The sequence below is a fragment of the Apus apus genome, chromosome 16 (assembly GCF_020740795.1).
Source record: "Apus apus isolate bApuApu2 chromosome 16, bApuApu2.pri.cur, whole genome shotgun sequence".
NCBI classification, from domain to species: Eukaryota; Metazoa; Chordata; class Aves; order Apodiformes; family Apodidae; genus Apus; species Apus apus.
The window spans coordinates 10,028,143-10,049,456 of record NC_067297.1 but is presented as its reverse complement, the minus strand read 5'-3'; the positions used below and the strand labels follow the sequence as shown (position 1 = coordinate 10,049,456).

Genomic DNA, 21,314 nt, shown 5'->3' with positions numbered 1-21,314 from the left:
TATGGACTTAATACTGTTCTCTAAAAGTCCATAGAACATAAAAGTGAACTTGAAATCAGGGATTGGAAAATTAATCTTAAATCTTTGATAATCCTCGACTTAAAGTCCATTTTAATGTTTTTAATGTTAATGAACAGTCTTTGTATCCTGTAAATCCAATATTGATATACTTGACAAAATATACTTAACCTCTAGTACAAATTGGATTTTAAGCTGTAAAGGAATTAACACATTTTAAGAACTTTGGTTTGTGGGGTTGTTGGTTCAGGTCCAAAATAGTAGCTTTGAATAAAAAATCATATTGTTCCTTTTAATTTTTTTTCCCCCTGTAGAGATTTCAAAAACACCCTACAAAACCACAGTAAAGTTTTTTTAATAAGATAAATATTTTTGTTTTCTTTACTTGAGCGAGTGGTGAGAAAATTACTCACTTAAGATGTTCTCAAGCTGCTTCTTTACCTCTCAGCAAGCTAATGCTGGATATTACTCATTCACTTAGGGGCCTGCAGCTTTTCAGTAAGATTAAAGATTTGCAGTAATATATTTTGTTTTACTATACGTCTGTTATTACTACATTTTTTTCCTAGTTGTACCTAGAGGGATGGATTTAAATGAATCTGATCTTTCAAAATCTGTTTAGATAGCACTTCTGCTTATTCTTGCCCCTCTTAGAAAAACAATGTCCTTACTAATGCTTTAGAAATGGTATAGTCTTTTGTGTTAGCTGTCTGTTCATATTTTGCTACCCTAGCATCTTAAGTACAGATTTTTATAAAGGTCAAAGTGTAAACTATCATAGTGTGGCATAATAGTAAAACAGTTGATGTGACAAACAGTTACACAGTTTCAGATAAGGAGCAAACTAGGACACAATGTAGTTGTATAAAATAAACTGCTCATTTCCAGTGTTGTATTTATGAAAATGTTTTCCACTTTTAGTATACTCCATTCTCTCATTCTCCTTGCAACTGAAGACCTTAAAACAGTTTACCAGAAGTCGAACCCAGTGCCATTGCTTCATGTCAAGCAATGGTGAAACTTGCTTGCAGATGAATGGGTAAGGCTAGATGGATAAGTCTAGATTTGAGAAACTTTCTCAAGCCATGCCATGACTCCGAATCACAGCCAGCAGGAGAGCATGAACCACATTTCATCTATTAGCCAATACATTTTGTGCCAGGTTCCAATACAATCAGCAAATATACTGGCATAGCAGTTGGATACTCTTTTGATCATGCAATTCTACTCTGAAATTTTAAGGCTACATTGCTGTGTTTTGGTTCTGAGCAATGCAATACCACCTCTGCTCCAGCATGAAAGAATTGCATGACTGTGGGAGTTCCATGTCAGTCCTAATCTGCCACTGTGTCTGACTGATCTCAGCTTGCCTGTAGTTCATTTGTTACCATCCCCATGGCCCTGCGTGGCATATTAGGACAGCAAACTGTCAATCTGAGGAGAGGAATGAGTTTTCATAATCATATCAATCACTGTTCTTGATTTGGCCTCTCACATCTTGCTAAACAGGTGACCTGCTAGGCAGGCTCAAGACTGACTGTGGCCAATGTGCAGCTGTTTTTTATAGTTAAAGCCAATGTAACAAATCAGACTGCAGCCACACACAAACACTGACAGTGCCTGTTTAAAGGAGCATCTCTTACTGACATTAAAGAATTATTTTTGACACTTGAAAGAGTTGATTACAGGAGATGACACACTCTGAAGGAGTTGATGACAGTGGCAAGACTTGACTTGCATTTTGTGTATAGTGATTGTGAAGGATGGCTGGAAAACATGTACCATGCAGTCTTTTTTTTTTATTGTCAGTGATTATGTACAAATCCCTTCCATTTTGTATTTAGTTTCTGAAGCAAACAGAAGGATGCATAAGCTAAGAGATAATGAAGCACGGTGTGCTGTTTCAAAACTTTTCTTTTGTAACACTAACAGAAATGGGGAGAAACAGACACCAGCATTTTTTTTGTTGTTGTTATTAGGGTGTTTGCATGTCATTCAAACAAGACAGTGACACAGAATGTATCAAGAGAGCAAATCAGTTGATTGTGCCCTATTGATGTATTTCCATTTCAGAACTGAATCAAACGAGGCAACAGTATCTTCTTACAGATGAAGTAGCCTATCTGGGAACAACAGAATGACAGCAAAACTTCGTATACTGAAAGTCACGTTTAAGCTCAAGAAAAAAAAAGTCTTATTTCAAATACTAGTTTATAGGCAGCTGCTGGCTATAGCTGGTGAAAGCAGCTATTGCAGTTATTCTCTTAATATGTGACCCTTTTCAGCATTCTTGTGAGAACAAAGCACACTAAAATGGTTTCTTTCTTGTACAGATGGCTACCTTTTTCTTTTGTTTCCACTGCGGGGGGGTGCTAGCAAGGCCTGAGTGAGCAACAGGTGGGAAAACACTGATGCAGGCATCATCTTAATGTGTGACTGTAACCATTTTCAGTGACTGAGGAGAAGGCTAACAAGATACAGAAGTGCTGCTGAAGTTTGATTTTAAGTAGCCAGAGAACAAGTGAACTCCCAGCACTAAACAGTAGCAGTGATGTGCTGATAGTGCAGTCTTCTCAGGAATCCTTTATGTGCCTCTAAGTGGATTGAGTGGGGAAGGTCTGCCTGTAAAAATGAATTAAGTGATGACTAAGATCTACAGCATACAATAAAATAAAACTACAGCTTAGTCTCACTTCACTAAATTGAATGACAGAGGCAAATTCTTTTTTGGCTAGCTCTTCTGAGACGGTTTTTAGAAATGCCATGTAGGATCCAGTCTGTAGTCCAGTGTATCCAATATCTGCTATTTCAGAGTAAAGTGCATAAAATTTCATCACAAACAAGCAAGACTTTGTATAGTTGCATGTAGGGGATAGACTACAGGGACTGTTCAAAGTTGTGAATGTCTTTTCAAAATAATAAAGGTAAATCAAGTGGGCTGTTTTCATTAGTAAATATTATTTTAGGTAATTTGCTAGTGAAATAATTAGACTGTTATTGATGAGATTCTTGGGAGAAATACCTTTAAATGCCACAGTCATTGAATGGCAAAATCCAAATTACAAAAGGTTTCATACAGGGAGCAGAACAGCAGTCAGGACTGCACAGAATTGGTCTACTAGGGCTTTTCATTGTCAGAGCACTTTAAACCCTTATCTAATAAAATGAAAAGACTAAAAGCTGCAAGATAGAAACCAAAAGATGTTAGGAGATAAAAAGCAGCAGTTATTTCAAGCATAGTTGGTGTTGATTAGTGTATTGTCTCATCAAGCATACGATAATTCTGTAGTCTCCACATGAGAGTAGGGAGACCTGTTTTCTTTCTCACTGCTGTCTGACTAAGCTTTCATTGCTAACTTGAAGTTTATTTCAAAATAGCCAGAGCTGAACATCAATAGGTGGGAGTCCATAATTTAGCATTAATATTTCTGCCATATGGGTAGTTAAAATGCAATCTGAATTTTGCTGACATTTTCCAGTAGTTAGTTTTGTGTGAGCTTGTGTCATGAATTGAAACCACTGCTGCATGTCAGAAAAACAAACAGTATTAATGGCCTGTTGCACCAGAAAAATGGTGTTTCCAGTCCAAATGTTTGTGTATTATAAATTACAAATTATTTCTTGGTTCAATAACCAGTAAAATATTACTTACCGTGTTTGCTGCAGCCACTCTTGACAACTCAAGCTGTTTAAGTTAAATGAAACAGACTCAATAATGAATCATGTGGCAGGGAGCACTTAAAAGTTCCTGAACTGGATTTTAATATTAAAGGCAATAGAGGTGGAGTATGTTGGGAATCGCTGCTCGTTTGTTTCTCCCTCTTCCATAAAATAGAGGAGTGGTGCAGAGTTCATGTTAATCCCATTCCTTAACATGAGGAGAGATACTCCTGGTGTATTTCTTCCAGGTCCTGGAAGTTACAAAACACCATGAGGAACCATAAGCTGGTACCAAGTTTGAGTGATCTGAAATTACAAAATGCAGCAATTTGGAGGTGCTGTGTAAGCATCTGAATTGTTCCTGCAACTGGTGGAGAGTGGTAGGGACAGGGAGGAGGAGGCCTCAGAGAAGGGAGCTCTGCAGTGTCCAGCAGCAGCAGATCACCATAGCACCACAATTGTCCTGCCTCTGTTGATCACAAACCCCACAGACAGTCATTCAGAGCACGCAGCCCTCCTGGTAGCTGTGTGACACAGCCCTGGTGTGGGACCCAAGCAGTAATGTCCCACCAACAGCCTCCTGCTGAAGAGCAGCACTTGGATGTTCCTTGTTGAACTGCCTAGTGTTAGATAATACATGTCATCCCTCCTTGCCATGAGCCCAATAAATAGGTGAACTGAAGGACAGCAAACTGATTTGTCCAGTGCAGTAAATCAAATATGAACATTTCAACCCCTCTAGTATTTATGAAATTATATTGTTGTTATATGTGCTTATTCAGCAATTTGTGAATTATGTTGGTTTATCATAAACACATTTTACCAAAGTTCATCACGCAGTGACCCTTCTGCAGAAGCATGTTCTGAATGAATTGTGCTGTCATAGAGCCAAGAGCAGCTGCACTATCATACATCAGATCTGCTTTTTCTAATACAGCCTGCAAAATTATTTCTTTGTTGCTGTGTATTTGCAAGAGAGATTTTCAATGCTAAAAACTCCCAGGCTGAGGTTTTTTCCCCAATTATTTTCCATTTGTGTTTCTTAGCAATAAGGTTAAAATAAATGCTTTGCAATAATTTAACTTCTAGTTGACTATTCTGTAGCAGTGCTGGTGTATTAGGGATAGATAACTATGGGACATTTATTTGATCTTTTCTTAGAAAAAGTGTCAGATCAAGAGCTCTAATCTCTACAGCCATTAATTAACTATATCCTTGAAACAGGTGTTGAGTTATTACATGGATACAACTTTATTCTTCTAACACATACAAATATTGAGGAACACACTGATTTGTAAGTTGCCCAGTCAGTCAAAGCTGGGTTCTGGTGTTCAAGAGTACTGGCCACTGGATTTTTCTCCAGATCCTTCACGTTCACTGGCTCCAGAGATAAACTCCTGTGCCCTGTAAAATGATGCCCATGGGTAGGTTCTCCACTGAGTTGATCTGAGGATTGATGAAACAGCAAGAAACAGAGGGGGGAAAAAAAAGAATTTTTTCAGAATCCACACTATAACTGCTTTCACCACTGTGTGTCCTCATTCATGAAGCAATTTTGAGTGTTGTGCTTTTTTATCTGGTTTCAGACCTTTAAAATTATTTGTTACAGACATTCCCACAGATACAGACAGTTTACATATGTTCCTTTTGATATGTGGACTTCGAAGAGTCAAAGATCCTCTGTATTTAGTGGATGTATTTTCAGGTAGGTACCTGCTGTTTGAGTCCCCTTGTTTTGTCTCTGGATTTAGATGCATTTCTTTTAAAGTTTCTAAGTTTGGCATAAGCTGTGTTATTCATTGCAGAAAAAATCATAATACATTTAAATTTAAAAAAAGAAATGCTCATGTAACCATTGATCAACTCAAACCATGATTTCAGTAGAGAGTCTTTTCCAGCCTGCTGGGAATAACAAAGCATTAAAATCAAAGCGATATTTGATGATTTTACCTGCTGGCAAAACTGTTTTGCTGTTACATATGATATTAATGGAGGACAAAAGAAGAGTTCACCTACTTCAAAATAACTTTTTTATCTTACTCTCCCATGGCTGTTACACTGATTTATATGTGTGCTAATTAATATCACTGAACTTACAAGCATATTTTACCACCCATTTTTGTGACTCAATGCAGTAAACTAGGCTGAAGTTTTTCTAGTCTTGTAGCTGAATGTTTTGCCAGGTTCTCTTTGTGTCTGTAAAGAGGTACAGGCATGGCAATTTATAAATTTAGCTTTCACTATTCAGGTTACTTTTATAAGCCTTTGCCACCTTGTGATGTTTAGTAACAAATGTAGTTTATTAAAGCCAAGTAACTGGTTATTTTCTATTGTGGTATTTAAAGAGCAGTGCCTTTCTCTTGTGCATATAACTGTTAATTGCAATGGTTGCAGTTGCTTCCACATGTTCCTTTACATAGGAAAAAATGCAAATAGTTTTGTCTTAGTGGCCATAGTCATTGCATGATATGGAACATTGTTCTCTTGAGATGATTAAAAATTGATATCAGAGCTTAGTTAAATAACCCTTGAATCACAGGAGATTGCAGGAAGCTGAAATGCTAAATACTAACTTTCAGATATGCTAATAATTTGAATTCTAATGAGCAAAGTGAGGGCTGAGCATGAAATCTGGTACATAGTCTTTCAAGTAGTAATACAATATTTGCCCAATTCTTTGTTCATTCAGCTATTTACATTGGTCTCAGAGAAAGAATCAAATTAAATTAAAAATTAGTAATTCTGTTTAATAAAAGAGATGTTCCTTTGCTGTTTCAGATTGGCACAGAAAGGATCCCAGTGTCCATCTGGCCATAATCGGACCAGCAGTAAGTTGTTGTTGTGATTATTTTTTTTTGTTTGCATATTGATTGCAAAATAGTGCCATTTACTCTGAGATATGGCAAGAATTCTTTCCAAAAGGAATCTTAAGTCAGGGGACTTCTAACTGTTACAGAGATAAAAAGGTGCAAACCAAGCAGTTGTAAAGGCTGTTCACAACAGGTTTCAACCACGGAAAGTGGAAGCGATTCCAGCGCTTGGGCTTCCAAAGGTCAGAGTTCTGCTCTCAGCTGGGAGGGCTCCTCACTGACACGTGCTCTGCTTTTGCATTGCAGGAGGCAAAGCAGCTAAGAAGCTTTTTCTAAGAGGATGTGCACTGAGGTAGCCCAACTCTATCCAGTTAGATTTTTATTACTTGAAACTGTTATCAGTAGCACTAAAATAGTTATCAGCAGCTGTACATTTGTTTTACATATACTGGGGGTTTTTTTGTTAGGAATGGTTGGGCTATTTTATAAAGGGCATTTCCAGCTGAATTACTATCACTTTGTGTCTAGCCCAAGCACATGACTTGAAAATGCTTTTAATCTGTTATGTTCTCTTAGAACAAAGCTTTTAGTGTTTCATTTGACTACAGAAATAACTTTTGAAGATAAAAAGTATCCAAATATTTTTATTCTAATATTGGCTTCTGTTTTTGTATATGTGGTATAGTGTAAAATCAGACCAGAAAGGACTAGAACTGTGAACTCTTGCAAATAAAATGTTAGAAATGCTTATTTTAACATAAATAATTTACAAATTAGCCTATCAAGTATTTTGGAAGGCAACAGTTGCCATCTAGAAGAATTTTTTTAGCAGATATTTTTAATGAGGATTCTTAATACTGTGAAGGTGATATCAGGTGCTCATTATCCCTGTTCTTACCTCTTTTGTTCATGTGGAGGATTGTGTCTTTGTTCCATTCCATTTAGATTTTGATGCCATTTCTGGTAGTCTCAATTTGTACACAATTAACAGATGTCAGCAGGTGCCAAGTGATGTTAGGTTTCTGTCTGACACCAAACAGCAAAGACAGAGCTTGAGCTGACAAATAAAACTGGTGAAGTCTGTTTCACATTTAGAATATGAGTTCACTAAAGTCTGGGATCCAGATATCTGAGAGGAAAGGTGGGGTTGAATAAAATTAATACAATTAGAAACAGAATTGTTCTTATTTGTCCATGTCTCTAATTAAGTTTAGAGGTGGTATAATTCCTTCCAAATGAATTGTAAGTATTGTAGTAAATCTGCTGGCCAATACTCATGTGAGTTTTCATTTTTTTCCCCCTAAGTCATAAAGATCCTGTTGAAGAAATTTGAAAGTTACAACTTCTTTGTTTTTACAACAGAGTCAGCCAGTTAAATGGCAGCTCTCTGCCTTTGCTGACTCTCCTCAGATACAATGTACAGTTGGGTTGCCCTCTCAGAATGGTGTCATGAGTTTCTCAGCAATGGTTTTTCATGAAGCACCAACTCCTGAATCAAAACTATTGCAGTTATTGTTACTAAATAATCTATCTGTTATTTTAGAGAAAGGTTTGAAAATGTGGGCTCATGAAGCGTGAAGGTAGAAAAGAAAAACGATTGCATCTTCCCAACTCCACCCCATCTCTGATTCATCTCCACATGAGCCTGAAAACTTGCAGGCAGTCTGTTTTATAAGAAATAAATAAAGTCTGAATGGGCAAATAAGAACTGTTTTTCTATTTTCTCATTCAGTTTTGTTCTTTGTGGGGTTTTATTTTTAAGAGCTGTTTTTACATTTTTATTTTATCTGCATTTTTTTTCCACACTAATACACAAAGTGATTTGGAAATGAACTGATGTGGAAGGCAAATCTGGAGTAGGTGTAATGAAGCTGTGCTTTAAACTCCAAAGATGCACTTGCTGCCTCCAGTGAGGATTTTAAACATTTTAGTCGTCTTTTTGAATTTGCTTCACTTTTTCATAAGCTACCAGAAATAACCCTGTAGCAGAGCATAGATGGAATCAAGAACTGAGTCTCCTTAAAACATTTAAAAACTTATTTGTCTCATAGTGCTAAAATAGTGCTAAAGAATGAAAAGCAGTTCTGTTGGTATTTAGCTCTACTTATCTTATTCATGTTAATTCTCAAACCACAAAATGTAAAGAAAATCAGTGCTACTTTCTGTGAAGCAAGACATGTTTATTGTGAATATTTTTAAAAGCACATTAATATTATATTAATTAAGAATGTAATGAACAAAAGGCTCACACACTGGTTTCTTCTGTTCTTCCATAAGATTATAACATTTCCCTGCATTTTCTGTGCATGGTTTTCTCAAATGGTGCAATCTAAATAATCTGACAGGATTGGGTCCTATATAAGGTAAAAGTTTTAGCATTTATCTCCTCTTCCAGTTTTCCTTTTACTCAATTCTGTAATGAAATTTGAAACAACAGCAGCTCTATGTTACATGAATAGAGGCTTATGAAACTTCTAAAAAGGTAAGGCCACAAAGCTTGTGTCCAGCTGTTGGGTAACCTCATGAAGCCCACTTTTTACTCTGCATAATTCTTAGCTGTTCTTGCAGACACTACAGAATACTGATGTGTTTGCAATGATACTGTTTTTCCCTGGCAGCTGTTTTTCATCTGTCCAACTGATTTGCTTGCCTATTGAGACAGTTTTAGTTAAATATCTACCTCCACAGTTGGAAAGACCTATTGGGTCATGTAGGGACCTATTAGGTCTTGTAGCCCATCATGGATAACTGTTACCTAAAGTATGTTTTCTGGGCTAGATCTAAATGGAAAGAGCTGTTGGCACAACTAAACTAAGCAAGTCCCTGAAAACAGAACTTTTGTTAGAAATGTTGAAATGAGCTGAGTATTTATCTACCAGTTTCTATATATTTTTTTAGATCTGAAGTTTTGTTAATTTAGATCCTAGTTGCCAAATTGTTTCAGCTGAATTAAAGCTGTATGTTTTACAAGTTGTTAATTGTCCTGAATTGAAATAATAGAGCTACAGGTTAACCCAGAAGATTTTGAATTTCCTTAAGCATTTAGTATCTGGACAAGATGATGTAGAGTGGCTGAGCTTAGTACATTTGCAAGGATCTAGTATTTCTGGTGCATTTGATGCAGACAGATTGTGTTAGGTTGCAGACAGCAGTTGTTTTTTGAGCTGCAGGGGAAGCTCCATCTTGCTGAGCCTATTCAACAACTGGTCAGATAAATATTGCAACGTGAGGTCACGTGCTGTGGATAAAGAGGTTCCTCAGGGCCTCACAAACCTGAGCAACTGAGCAGATTCTTCCTATCTGTATTGAATAAGCTTGCAAGTACAGCATTTCACTCTTTAGTACTCTGGGTGATGTTGTGCCAGAACTTTAAATGTACTAAGGCCTGGTTTTCCCTATGAAGCCTAGAGGGCCACAGCAGTGCCAGCACTATAATGAGGATGTTTCTGGTCCATTGCCTCTGTCTGAGTAAATTTTTATATGACAGCCATTTAATATAGGGTGCTTATAAAGAGTTCCTAGGTTTTGAACATGGTAGGCTCTGTGCTGAGCAGGCACCTTCAGCTTTGTGCAGCGTTTGACCTTTGACTTTCTACAATGTCAAACATGTCTCAGATGTTTCTTTGCCTGTCAGCAGAGCAAAACTTCCCAAATAGCATATCTGGTCCTGTTAGGTGTGGTTTCTTGCTATGTCCCCACTCCCCTTTTCATGTGTCATCTCACCTCATCTGTTCTGATAGAAACTATTCATACAACACAAGCTGCCTCTCTCCTATCTCTGCTAAATTGATGGGATGTGCAGCTCCATAAAGGCTCTTCCTCTGGATGGGTGATTTTTTTAACAAAACGTGAGAGGTAACTGATTATCATATTTGCCTGCTACTTCGATAGGTAACAAAAGAAAATTTGGCACCAAATACTTTACCCATAGAAGAACTGGATCATGAAGACATTTTGGGTGGAAGTAACATACTTTTCAGTAGCTTTTTCTGAGACAGTGCTAAGTTCCTAGGCATCCTGCCATAGTCACTTGCCTTTGGAAGCATTCACATCTTTTAAGTGGATTTCCAACTTAGCCAACAGCTTATGTTGTATCTAATTTCTGTTATATTGAGCCTGTGGTTAGATAACTCTGCCCCCTCAAGTTTCTAAATGTGGCACTGGGGGATCACTTCTCTAAGTCATTGCTGCACCCATCCTGAAAGTAATATTGAAACTGAATTCTCATATTTAGGCCAGGCTTCTTGGAATATCTACCAATAGAAGAATACAGCTGAAAGGATTGTTCTGTTTATGAGACAGAAGGCAATTTCTTGTCTTCCACAGGAGTAGATGGGATAGAAATTTATATCTTACAAATTTTATGAGGCACAGGCTGTCATTTTTCTCATTCCTCTAAAGGTAGAAAAGCAAAGGACCATACGAAATCACTTGCATGTACTCCATTGATTTTGATGGAAACAGTATAGTTTTCTTCAGGAGAGGAAATCAGCATCAAAATAGTACTTTGGGGAAAAGCTTTGAAAAGATACTTTATACAGGTAACAATCATGAAGTTCAGTATGAAATATCCAAGGAACCTGTGATGTGACAACCTGGTTTGGTGTACAGATTTGTATTATGCTCTGTCACCTGGGTCAAGCAGTACTTCAGGAAAGGGCACCTGATTTCACCTCCTGCTCTTACCAAATATATTTTATTAACAAGTTACATTAAACTTTTATTTCTTGCATTTAGTAGGAATTCATTCCTTAGTGCAGTGGTGATTAGCTAGAATCTTTTAACTTATGAAGCCCTTTTTTTTTTTTTTGTGAAAAAATTAAGCTTGTGTTCAAAGTACACAACCATAGTTACAAAATAAATTCTTTCTTCCAAAAGAGTTTTCTAAAATGCTTTGTGAGTGTCTCTATCTCATAATGTGAGAAAAAAAAACCCAAACCAAAATATTAATGTGTGAAATAGAACAAGCCTTGTTGTTTGCAGTACTTACAACTGTTGTGTGCTGTGCAAACTATCTTAAATTGATCTGATACACTCAGTCAGCCTTAATAAAAAAGGTCTGGTTCTGATCGTCATGTCTAGTTAAGGATTTCCTGAAATAAAGTAAAAATAAAATAGTAGACATAATTAAGTTTTGTAAATAAACCTGCTGGAGTTAATTGCCCAGCTTAGACAACTTGTTAATAACTCTAACATCCCTTCATGCGGACTCTAGTTTAGAATTTTGTGTTTATTGGTTTTCAGTCAAATGTTTCTGTCAGTGCTGAACATCTACCTGACTCTCAGGTTATCTGCAGATAGTTTCCTATGTTAACTGAAGCCTGAGAAGTTCCTTTCCTCCCTCACATTGCTTACTCCATGCATATAGGGACAGACAGTTGCTTGGCATGTCAGTGCATTGTTCCTCACTTAGACAAGTTGTCAAGTCGGTCATTTGAATCATGTTAGCCTTGGCAGAGCCATCTGAAAACAGTCACTCCTGTTAAACACATCTAGCTCTAATTAGAACCTGCAGCCAGAGGGATGTCAGGGGAGAAGAAATGGAACCTCTCCTTTCTGCAGTAGCCTGAAGCTGCACTGCAGGAGGAGTCCCTGAAAGGTTTGGAGTGCAGCAGGGAATTCACACTCTGCTCTGCACAGCCCCCCAGCTGGGTATTCCATGTGTCAATCACTGCAGAGTCAAATGTAACCACCAAGTTACAGATCTGTGGTATGATTTTAGAGCTCAGCACACTCATGCATTTAAATATTTTAGCAAAAATGTTTTAAGTTTTTTTTCTGGCTGTTTCAAATGTATGCTGTAGTGCTAAAGTAGTGCCACATAATGTGTGTATTCCTTTCTAGGTTGATCCACTTTTTACAAGTGAAGTTAAGGAAAAAGTTAAAAGGTAAGAAGTTAATGTTAAGCCTTTTATCTTTTCCAAATGAAAGGAGTTGCCTGACTGGCTTTGTAAATCATGTGTGTAAATGCTTTTTTTGTATATGCAGCTGAACATACATACACAACTCTATGGCTAACAAATTGTACTGATTATTTAGCATGTCACATTCTCAGAGTAGTTATTTTTACACGTTATAAATTTTAGAATAATTTGTAGATATCCTCAGGTTTTGTGTTAAATCACATCTGATTTAGTGTGATTTATATTTAATATTCTTTTGGGTCTTTTCGTTCTTTCTTTCATCCTGGCTTCTGCTCAGTTCTGTGTGCTTGCTGTTGGTGGGGACATGAATAGATGGACAAGATAACCCTGTGTTGCTTTTGTCGCTCCCTAGTTTATATTCTTCCTGATAGAAAGATAAAAATATTAGAGGAATGAGATTTTTTTTGTGTCTGCAGAACCTAGAATTGTGTGACTGGAACAGAACCACCGTATTATTTGTGATTGAAAATATCTGATAATAAAATTTGCATAGAATACCTGTTCTGCAGTTCCATTTTTGGAGCAAGAGATAATATTTTTGTTTTTTATTAGGTTATTCATGGGAAACATGACTCCTGTAATCATGCATTCATACTCCACTTGATATAGTTATTTATCTCTACAGAAGCTGGATGTTACTGCACAATCAGAAAAGCAATGTTTAAAGCAGGCTGGTTGACAGGGAGCTGGTCTTCATGTCAAATGCACTTGTGTTTCCACCTGGTTTAGTGATCTCATGTCGAGGTTAAAGAGGCAGGTGCAGGCACATCAAGCAGAGGGGATGCTGGCTTTTCAGAAATGATCACCAGTCATAAAGATCTCATTCCTTCACCTGAGACTGAACCCTATTTTTCCACCCTTCTCCCTTGATTTGATTGACCTTGATTAATCTGAGGAAGATGGTGGCAATAGAAATGTAACCCTTCAGAACGGAAGAGTGCTTCTCATAAAAGCAGTAGCAGTGACCTTTCAGAACCACATTCCATCTCCAACAGCCAGCATCTGAAAAGTCAGCACCTCCTGCAGCTGACCATTCAGTTGAGCATACTGCATTTCCCTAAGTATTTAAAATATGTGGTTTTTATAAATCTCTGGATACATCCTGCCTATGTTATACAAATTCTTTAAGGGAAAACTGCACCCTTATCCTTGGAATAACAGGCAATGAAATGGCAGGTAGCAATGTGTGCTGTATTGACTTTATAACTGCAGTTATAGATAGAAAGCTAGCAAACATGGTGAAGTGGCTTGCCCATGGGCAAGCAGTTGTTAGCATCAGAGCCATACCTGAATTGCTTTGACCACCTTCCATCATTGCCTCAAGTTTTAGGAAGAAGTGTTAGAGCATGTTCTTAGGAGGTGTCCTATTTGTGTGCATTTGATTTCTAGGTCACCTGGAGTACATTTGTTACAGGAGATGCCACAGGATGATCTTCATGCTGCTATGAAAAGGTGCTTTGCTGTGGTGAACAGCTCCATCTCAGAGGGGATGTCTGCTGCCATTCTGGAGGTAATTGCAGCTTAGCTGTAAGGTTTTTCAGTGAGGTTTTAGTGACTCTGAAGTCACCTTTTATTACTGGAAATGTGTATCAACAATTTACGCACGTTTCAAAGCTAGTGAAGAAAAAAACTGAAATATTTACTTTTGAAGTGTTAGTAATTAATGTTTTCTTCCCTTGAACTCACAGATTTTTATGCTTTGTCTATTTATTTTTTAGGGACAGAATGTAATTTTATCAATCCTGTTAAATTAACAATACTGACCTGAGATATAAGAATCATTCTGATTTACAGGTGTTGTCACTATTCTTAATTCAACATCCACTTCCTTATAATGTTGCTAGAATAGACTTTCATTTATTTTCACAACCTTTCAAGAAGCAATTTAGGAGCTGTATTTGTTTGTTTAATTGTTAAATGATTAATGAATGAATGACATGCTCAATTAATTTTTTTCTATTGGTATTGAAAATTAATAACCACCTTTATTTCATACCTGTTACCATAGGACACTGCTTAGTATCAAATGCTTTCTAGGAAAAAGATAAATATACTTGAACTAGAAGTTGTTTGGGCAGGTGTCTTTTACTATTCCATTTTTTTTGGTGACTTCTGAATTTGGCTCTTGAAAATCTCAGAAGATCACAGAAATAATTACATTCTTTGTATTAATGAATGTCCTGTTTCTGTTTCTAATGAATAATCACATGTTGCATTTCCAGCATGCTTTTCTTTCACAAATCTGAAAGACCTTCATAAGTAACAACTAAGTGAGCATTGTGAGAATTATGGAAGTTAGATGATGGTAAGATAGCAAATGTATGTTTCCTTTCTGAAATGCCAGTGCCCAGAGGTGGAAGCAGATGCTCTTTCACGGCATCAATACTCTATAAACAACAATAACTACAGACTGTGACATTTCCAGACTTATCAGTGTGGCAGGCTAGACAAATTTTGTATGTTCCAGAGTTGAAATGAGAGAGTGCCAACCCAGTACACAGCCAAATCAATGACTCAGAGAAGGAAAAGTTAAGTAACTGTCACCTCCTCTTCACCAGTTACATGTTCCCATCAGGGCTGCTCATATAACAGTTGACCAAAAATCAAATTTATTTCACAAGAATGTCAGTGAGTTAGGAGGGAAGGGAGGCAAACCAGAAAGAGTTTTAGGAGACACAGCATCTGCAACAGAAGTGCAGTTGTGCTTGGCCTGTGACACAAATTGTTGTGCAAACTGAGGACTGACAAGACAATTGGTATAGCTTGCCCCAAAATTTTCCCATCAGATTTGAGCAGCTAAAAGGCAGTTTCCTTCGTGTATATCAGGAGGTGGAGAGATCTTGTAAATTCAGTGCAGAAAGACGATGCCAGTTAACTTCAGAGGGAATGTTGTGCCTGCTTCAGGAATTACTGAGTTTTGCTCCCCTCTTTGACAAGACTAAATCAAACAGAAGAGTTTTAATTGAACTCTTCTCTGTGTGGCTGAAATACTCAATTATCCTACCAGGGCTTTTAAACAGTCAAATACCACCTCTAGTGAAAAGCTGTTCCTTCAAGTTTCCACTGCACGGTTATGTTGAGTAACTCATTCCCAAAACCCAGAGCTGTCAAAAAAAATTAAAAAGAAATAAAAAAATATTCTTCTCACTAAAAATTGCTACAGGAACAGAATAGTAAAAACTTCCTACTATATTTATCTTCAAGAACTACAAGGCAATTCTGGCAATAGAGCATCCTGTGCAGGATGTCTTTATATAGTTTGCTTCCTCCATTTTGATGTTTTTGTGACAACAGAAAAAAGTATATATTAGGATGAGTCGCCAAGAAGTATTAATTTTAATTTTTCATGCTGAATTTGTTTTTATATATGTGTGTATTTTATACATATATAGTAGATTAGTATTACTTTTTATCTTACATGTAGCTCTGCATATCATTTCCTAGGCTAGTCTTATGATTGATACGTTTTATTCTACTGAAGACACCACCATTACTAAAAAGCCACTTAATAAACATTTAATCTACCTTTAATAACAGCTAAACACGCTAAAATAAATCAGCAATTGACCAGAGTGGAAAAATTAAATTCTTGCTTGTAAGTGCAAGACTTGAGCTGGAGTAAGAGGCTGTCAGCTGGTTCCTTGCACATTGTAACTTTTTCATCAAAAGAATATAAAAAGATTCTTCTCTCCTTCTGTTATTATATTGATGGAATAATGTCAAACTGAATAGTCAGGTTTGGTTTGTGTTCATGCATAATCATGTGTTGAAGATAAAATCCAATTTCAAATATTCTGCAGTGGAATTTTTTCCTGGCAATCTGTAACCATGGGTGTAACCCACTTCTTTCCATCAGTCCCATATTGCCTTGTTGGCTAGGGAAGGAAGGACAGCCTGATCTCTGCACTGCTCACACATAACTTGGAGTTTATCATGGAAGTCATGGAGCAGGGATAAGAAGAGCTGGCAAGCTTTCAGCAGGCTGAGCATGCTACTGCACGTGCATGTTGGTTACAAGCAAATGAGTTACCAGTTAAGGTGCAAACTGAGATCTTGCATTAGAGGCAGGAAAGTCCAGTAGACATGGCACAGGTGCTGGGAGACAACAGCTCCACTCCCTGCTGAGTCAGGCTTTTCTACAAGCAGGATTAAGTCTTTTGATGTCTCTTGAGATACTGCCTGAAGCTTGCCCTTCTGAGTACCTCAGGCCTGTTTGAATTCTTCTTCTAAAGTTTAAGAGTTTGGGTATAGTATGTCTGTTTACTGAGAGGTTTGTTGACATGCTCATAAAATACCCTACTGTAAAAATCTCTTTCTCAGAGGGAAGTGTCAATCTAATAAAGTCAAGATGTTCAGAGATGTCCAGCAGTAGGAAGGGCCATCTGTTAAGGTCTTGTTAAATTAATAAGTAGGAAACTATGTATAAAAATCTTTTGGTTCTAGGCTGGAGATACATCTTGCTTGAATTTAGAAACACAACTTTCATTCTCTTGAAAGCTCAAAATTTTCTAAGGTCATGGATCTGTAAACAGTATTTTAGTATGAGAGAAATGTATAATTGATAACTGAGATAAATACATAATCATATCTATTTCAACCTGTCTTAAGGTAGGAAAGAACTAGAAGCCAAAACTAATTCCTTTGTCATGTAGCCCTGATACCTTGGAGATTTTGCCGTAAGTGACCTGTTTTCTGTTTGGCATTTGAGGAAGAGAAAACAAGCTTTATACCAAGTGTTTAAAATACTCTGTTCCTCAGAAAGCTCAGGAGTTCTGCATGGTGATTGGGAAAAAGGGACTTCTACTGGAAAATGTTATGTTCTCTATATAGTTGGTAAGAAAAAGGTTATGACTCCAGCACTGTTTCACTGGAGTACTTTTTCTGTGCTCTCAAGAGTATTCTAACTTTGTAAAAATAATTAGGCTGGTAGGCTTTTACAGCAGAAAAAAAAAAGCCAATTAAAAAAAAAAAATTAAGAAAAGCCACTCAGACCCTATTCTGCTGTAGGGCACAATCCAGGCTTAGACAACATGTGAAATACGGGCCTAGTAGTTTGGAATATAAGCCATAGCAAACTGTAAAAATAATAAAAATAAAGGGATGCTGTAGAGCAGTAAAATTGAAGAAGGGGGGGCAACAAAAAGATGCATTGGCTAGGTTAGGAGGAAGAAAATGAAGGACAATCCAGAAGACAAAATAGGGAATAAAACCTGTATTTCTATAAGCCTTATACTGCTGGTTAGAAATGCTTATTGTGTAACATGCTTCCAAAGCTGAAATTTACACCCTGCATCCTTCTGAAATAGCATTAAAACACTTTGCAGTCAGAATAATCTAAGAAAACAGATGGCCAATGGACTTCAATGTTATTTTATGCTATTATTTGTGGAACTAGGTCAGTAAATTATACATATTTTCAACAATGCAAATGACTCTATTTACTGCTTAAAAATAGAGTAAGTCTCTAAATTAAATTCTAAGCCACTTCATGCAGTAATTATTTACAGCCCAATCCATTTGTTTAAGGCTAGCTGATATAGAGGCAGCTTCTCATCTTATGGATTTGGCCATCTGTTCTGTCTTTCAGTAGCTGTAATTCACTGGTACTCATGTGTTTTGGGACCTGAAAGTTTTCTGTAGCAGTTACTGCCCTGCAACTCTATGAGATGGAACAAATGTCTTTCCCTTTAGAGTTCAGAAATTATGGAAAATCAAACATAAACTTAGTGATCAACTTCAATGAATCATCAGCTGTGTGGCATTCAGAAACAGAAGTGAATGAATGGATCTTGAGACATTTTGGTTTTTGAATATGGGCTACAGTCCAACCTACAGTGCAGCACAGCCCAGCAATGCTCTGCCAGCCCGTGCAGCCACATGCCAGGTACAGTCCAACACAGGTACAGTGCCACAGGCCACTCAGACACTGTCATGGTATGGTTTTGTAAACCTACCTTTGGAAAACAGATTTGTTTTGTTTAATAGCGAAGCCAGACCAAATTACAAAATAATTTGTGTAACCAAAACCTGTCTTTCCTCTCACCAAAATTATTTTTTTTTTAAAACTGTATCCCAACAACTTTAGACACTTAACTAATCTGGTCTGTAGTTTTTATATTTCCTACTTATTTATACTGGTCTGTGTTCACTTCATTAATCTATTTGTCTGAATTACCTTCAGCTGACCCAGTAGTTCTGATACCTGTAGAACAGGTGGTTTCATTAAAGGTTACTATTATTTTTAGAGCTAACTGCAGCAAAGCAGATGTTTGTGCCAGAAGGACTGTAGAATTTCTATGTCCAGAGTAAGTTAATCTACAGTGGTGATTTCAACAGTGCTTTTCTTGCACATTTTAAGCTATTATGACATGTTGCTAAGTCACAGGAATCCCTCACTGCTCAAAACGTAACTGGTTCAGCCAGAGTATTTTTTTCAATTCAGTTTTGCCCAAACTATAAAAAAACCCCTGGGTTTTCTCCTTGGAGTTTTGTTTTCTTGTTATGTAGACTGAAGCAAAATTGCTCCCCAGCCAGGAGTGTAATGACAGTAAGTAAAAACACATGTGGTCTGAAGTGATAGGGAATCAGGATGGAACAGATTGAAGATTTGGGGGAGTGATTTTTTTTTTTCTCGTTTGACAGTGTTGATCATTGTACAATGTGAGATATTCTGGTTTTACAGTCAGTGCTTCTCAAGATTTGCAAATTCAGCAATAGTAAGTAAAGTTTCAGATCAGGATATGCATAACAGAGTTGTGTGGCCAGGGTTTGCACATTAGGTACTTCAGAATCTAATATGTATTTGTAAAAGTTGCCAGGCATGACATCTCCTGGGAGTGGTTTACTAGCTTTGAGCAAATGCTGTGCTGCTTCTCTGCAGGCAACCTGAACTGCTGCCATGTTGAGACCCCACACTTCCTTTTGTATTTTAATGTATGTACATACATGCACATGTACATACAAATACATTAATAAATGCATCAAACAACCAGCCAATAATTTATGTGGAATGAAATCCTACTTCTTCAGATGTACTCCCTGGTCTCTGAGGAGTCCCAGACCAATAACAGGGAAAAAAGTTTGGTTTCTTGTTGCTGCTTTTAATTTTTAAATTGTTATAATGAACATGTCAAAATCCCTTGATTCTAATAACCTGCTGTTTCCTTTCTCTGCATTCCTCTAGGCAATGGATTTAAATATTCCAGTGCTGGCAAGGAACATTCCTGGGAATGCAGCAATAATAAAACATAAGGAAACAGGACTGCTATTTTCAGATCCCCAGGTAAGGAAACAACAAATCCTTAGACCTTTCCCTTCCAAAGGTAGGGTTCACGTTCCATTACATGCTTGTGTCTCTCAGCAGTTTTTCTCAGATTCTCCTAAAAACCTGGGTGTTTGACAGCCTTTCTTGAAGCTCTGCTATTGTCTCACATTCACTTTGCAGTTCACTAAACTTTTACTAGGTGTCAGCCTTGCTGAATGTTTTTCCAGCCTGTGCAGCTTCAGAGCCTGCCAGCTGAGTGGGGCTTCTTGGTTCTTACCAACTTGTTGCACTTCAATTCTGAATGTTCCATAAGCAAACCCTGGAAGAGATGCTGCATGTGTTGTATTTCCCTTCCAGGACTAACTGAAATATGAACTCACATTAGGCAGGCAGGAGCTACTGAAAGAGAACTATGAGCCTGAAACTTTAGGTAATACATTATCTACAATTTCTAGCAGTAAGGGTTAATGTAAAGCATTATTAGGTCCAAGATATTGCTCAGTCAGAAAATAATTAATCACTAAAATTAAGCAAAGTGTTAGAATGGAGTTTCTGTGAAGATAAGTAAGAGTGAGGAGGGAACACTACCCATGTATAAATGCTGGAAAACGTCATTTCAGTATATTTTCCTGCTTTGTGGCTGTGCTGTTAGATGTTGCCATATGTTGTGGAAGATGACTTGCAGACACAGATTCTCTCAGTGCTTTTATCCAACTCAATATTTTAAACAAACCGTACTAGAATAGTCTGATAATTTTGCAAAGTAGAAAATGTGTAATATTTATTTACTTTATGGAATGTGTGATTAATGCATCCTGTTAAGTTGTGTTTCAGGAAGGTGAATTCTCTCAGTGAGTGCTGGAGGGTTTTTTAATAGAAAAGTTCTTATAGCTCATGATTTGTTTTGTTGCGTTGTTTTTTTCTGGAATATTTAGTGTTTCCAATGGTTTCTACAAAAAACTGTTGTGGAAGCATTCCCTCTTCTTGCAATATCCTTTGGAAATGGGGTACTTCCAGCCAGTGGAGGCTGAGATGTAAAGCTACTTAGGAAACTATTTGTACATGCATTCCCTGCAAAAAAGGCTATTGACTTTCATGTGCTTCTTCAACACTTCAAGGCTGTGTGATCATGTTGAACAGGCAGACTGATGGCTCTCCTGATACTAATTCTGATACATTTTGTTTCCCTCAACATGCTGGTTACATTTGGCTTGGAATGCAAATACATTATTCATAATAGACCCAATTAGCTTCATCATACATCCTTGTAGGAAGACTCTTCTGTGATCTCCAAGCATGTTACATTCCAAAAGCTTATTTGGAATTCAAGATCGATTAGAAGTCTGCTATATATTTCCTCACTTAGGGGAAAGTACAATTTTAAGCACAGTAGTCCCAGTGACATCAGTGTCTCTGTACAAATGACTAAGGACTTTATATCAGAACTAGAGTCACAGGGTATAAATAAGTCTAGAACTCTATAATAGTTTGTATAAACACCTTCTGTCTGAGCTCCCTTCTCTGCAATGTGCTCTTCCAAAAATCAGAAACTCCCTTGTTCTGCTACTTTTTGATCCTCTTGTTCCTGTTACTCTCTCTCAGTAGTCCACAGCATCTCTTTTCAGTGCAGATGGTACC

General features: G+C 37.2%; 1 protein-coding gene across 3 annotated transcripts in view; it reads left to right on the top strand.

Moving 5' to 3' along the window:
• Window positions 1–21,314, top strand: part of GLT1D1 (glycosyltransferase 1 domain containing 1) — a 59,171-nt gene that overhangs the window by 22,355 nt on the left and 15,502 nt on the right. For all 3 annotated transcript variants that reach the window (XR_007891012.1, XR_007891011.1, XM_051633604.1), the window contains exons 7-11: window positions 5,288–5,383; window positions 6,457–6,506; window positions 12,333–12,376; window positions 13,802–13,922; window positions 19,596–19,694. Coding sequence is in view for 1 of the 3 variants with exons in the window: in XM_051633604.1 (XP_051489564.1) it covers window positions 5,288–5,383; window positions 6,457–6,506; window positions 12,333–12,376; window positions 13,802–13,922; window positions 19,596–19,694 (410 nt within the window). In the remaining 2 variants the exon portion in view is untranslated. The remainder of the gene's footprint in view (window positions 1–5,287; window positions 5,384–6,456; window positions 6,507–12,332; window positions 12,377–13,801; window positions 13,923–19,595; window positions 19,695–21,314) is intronic.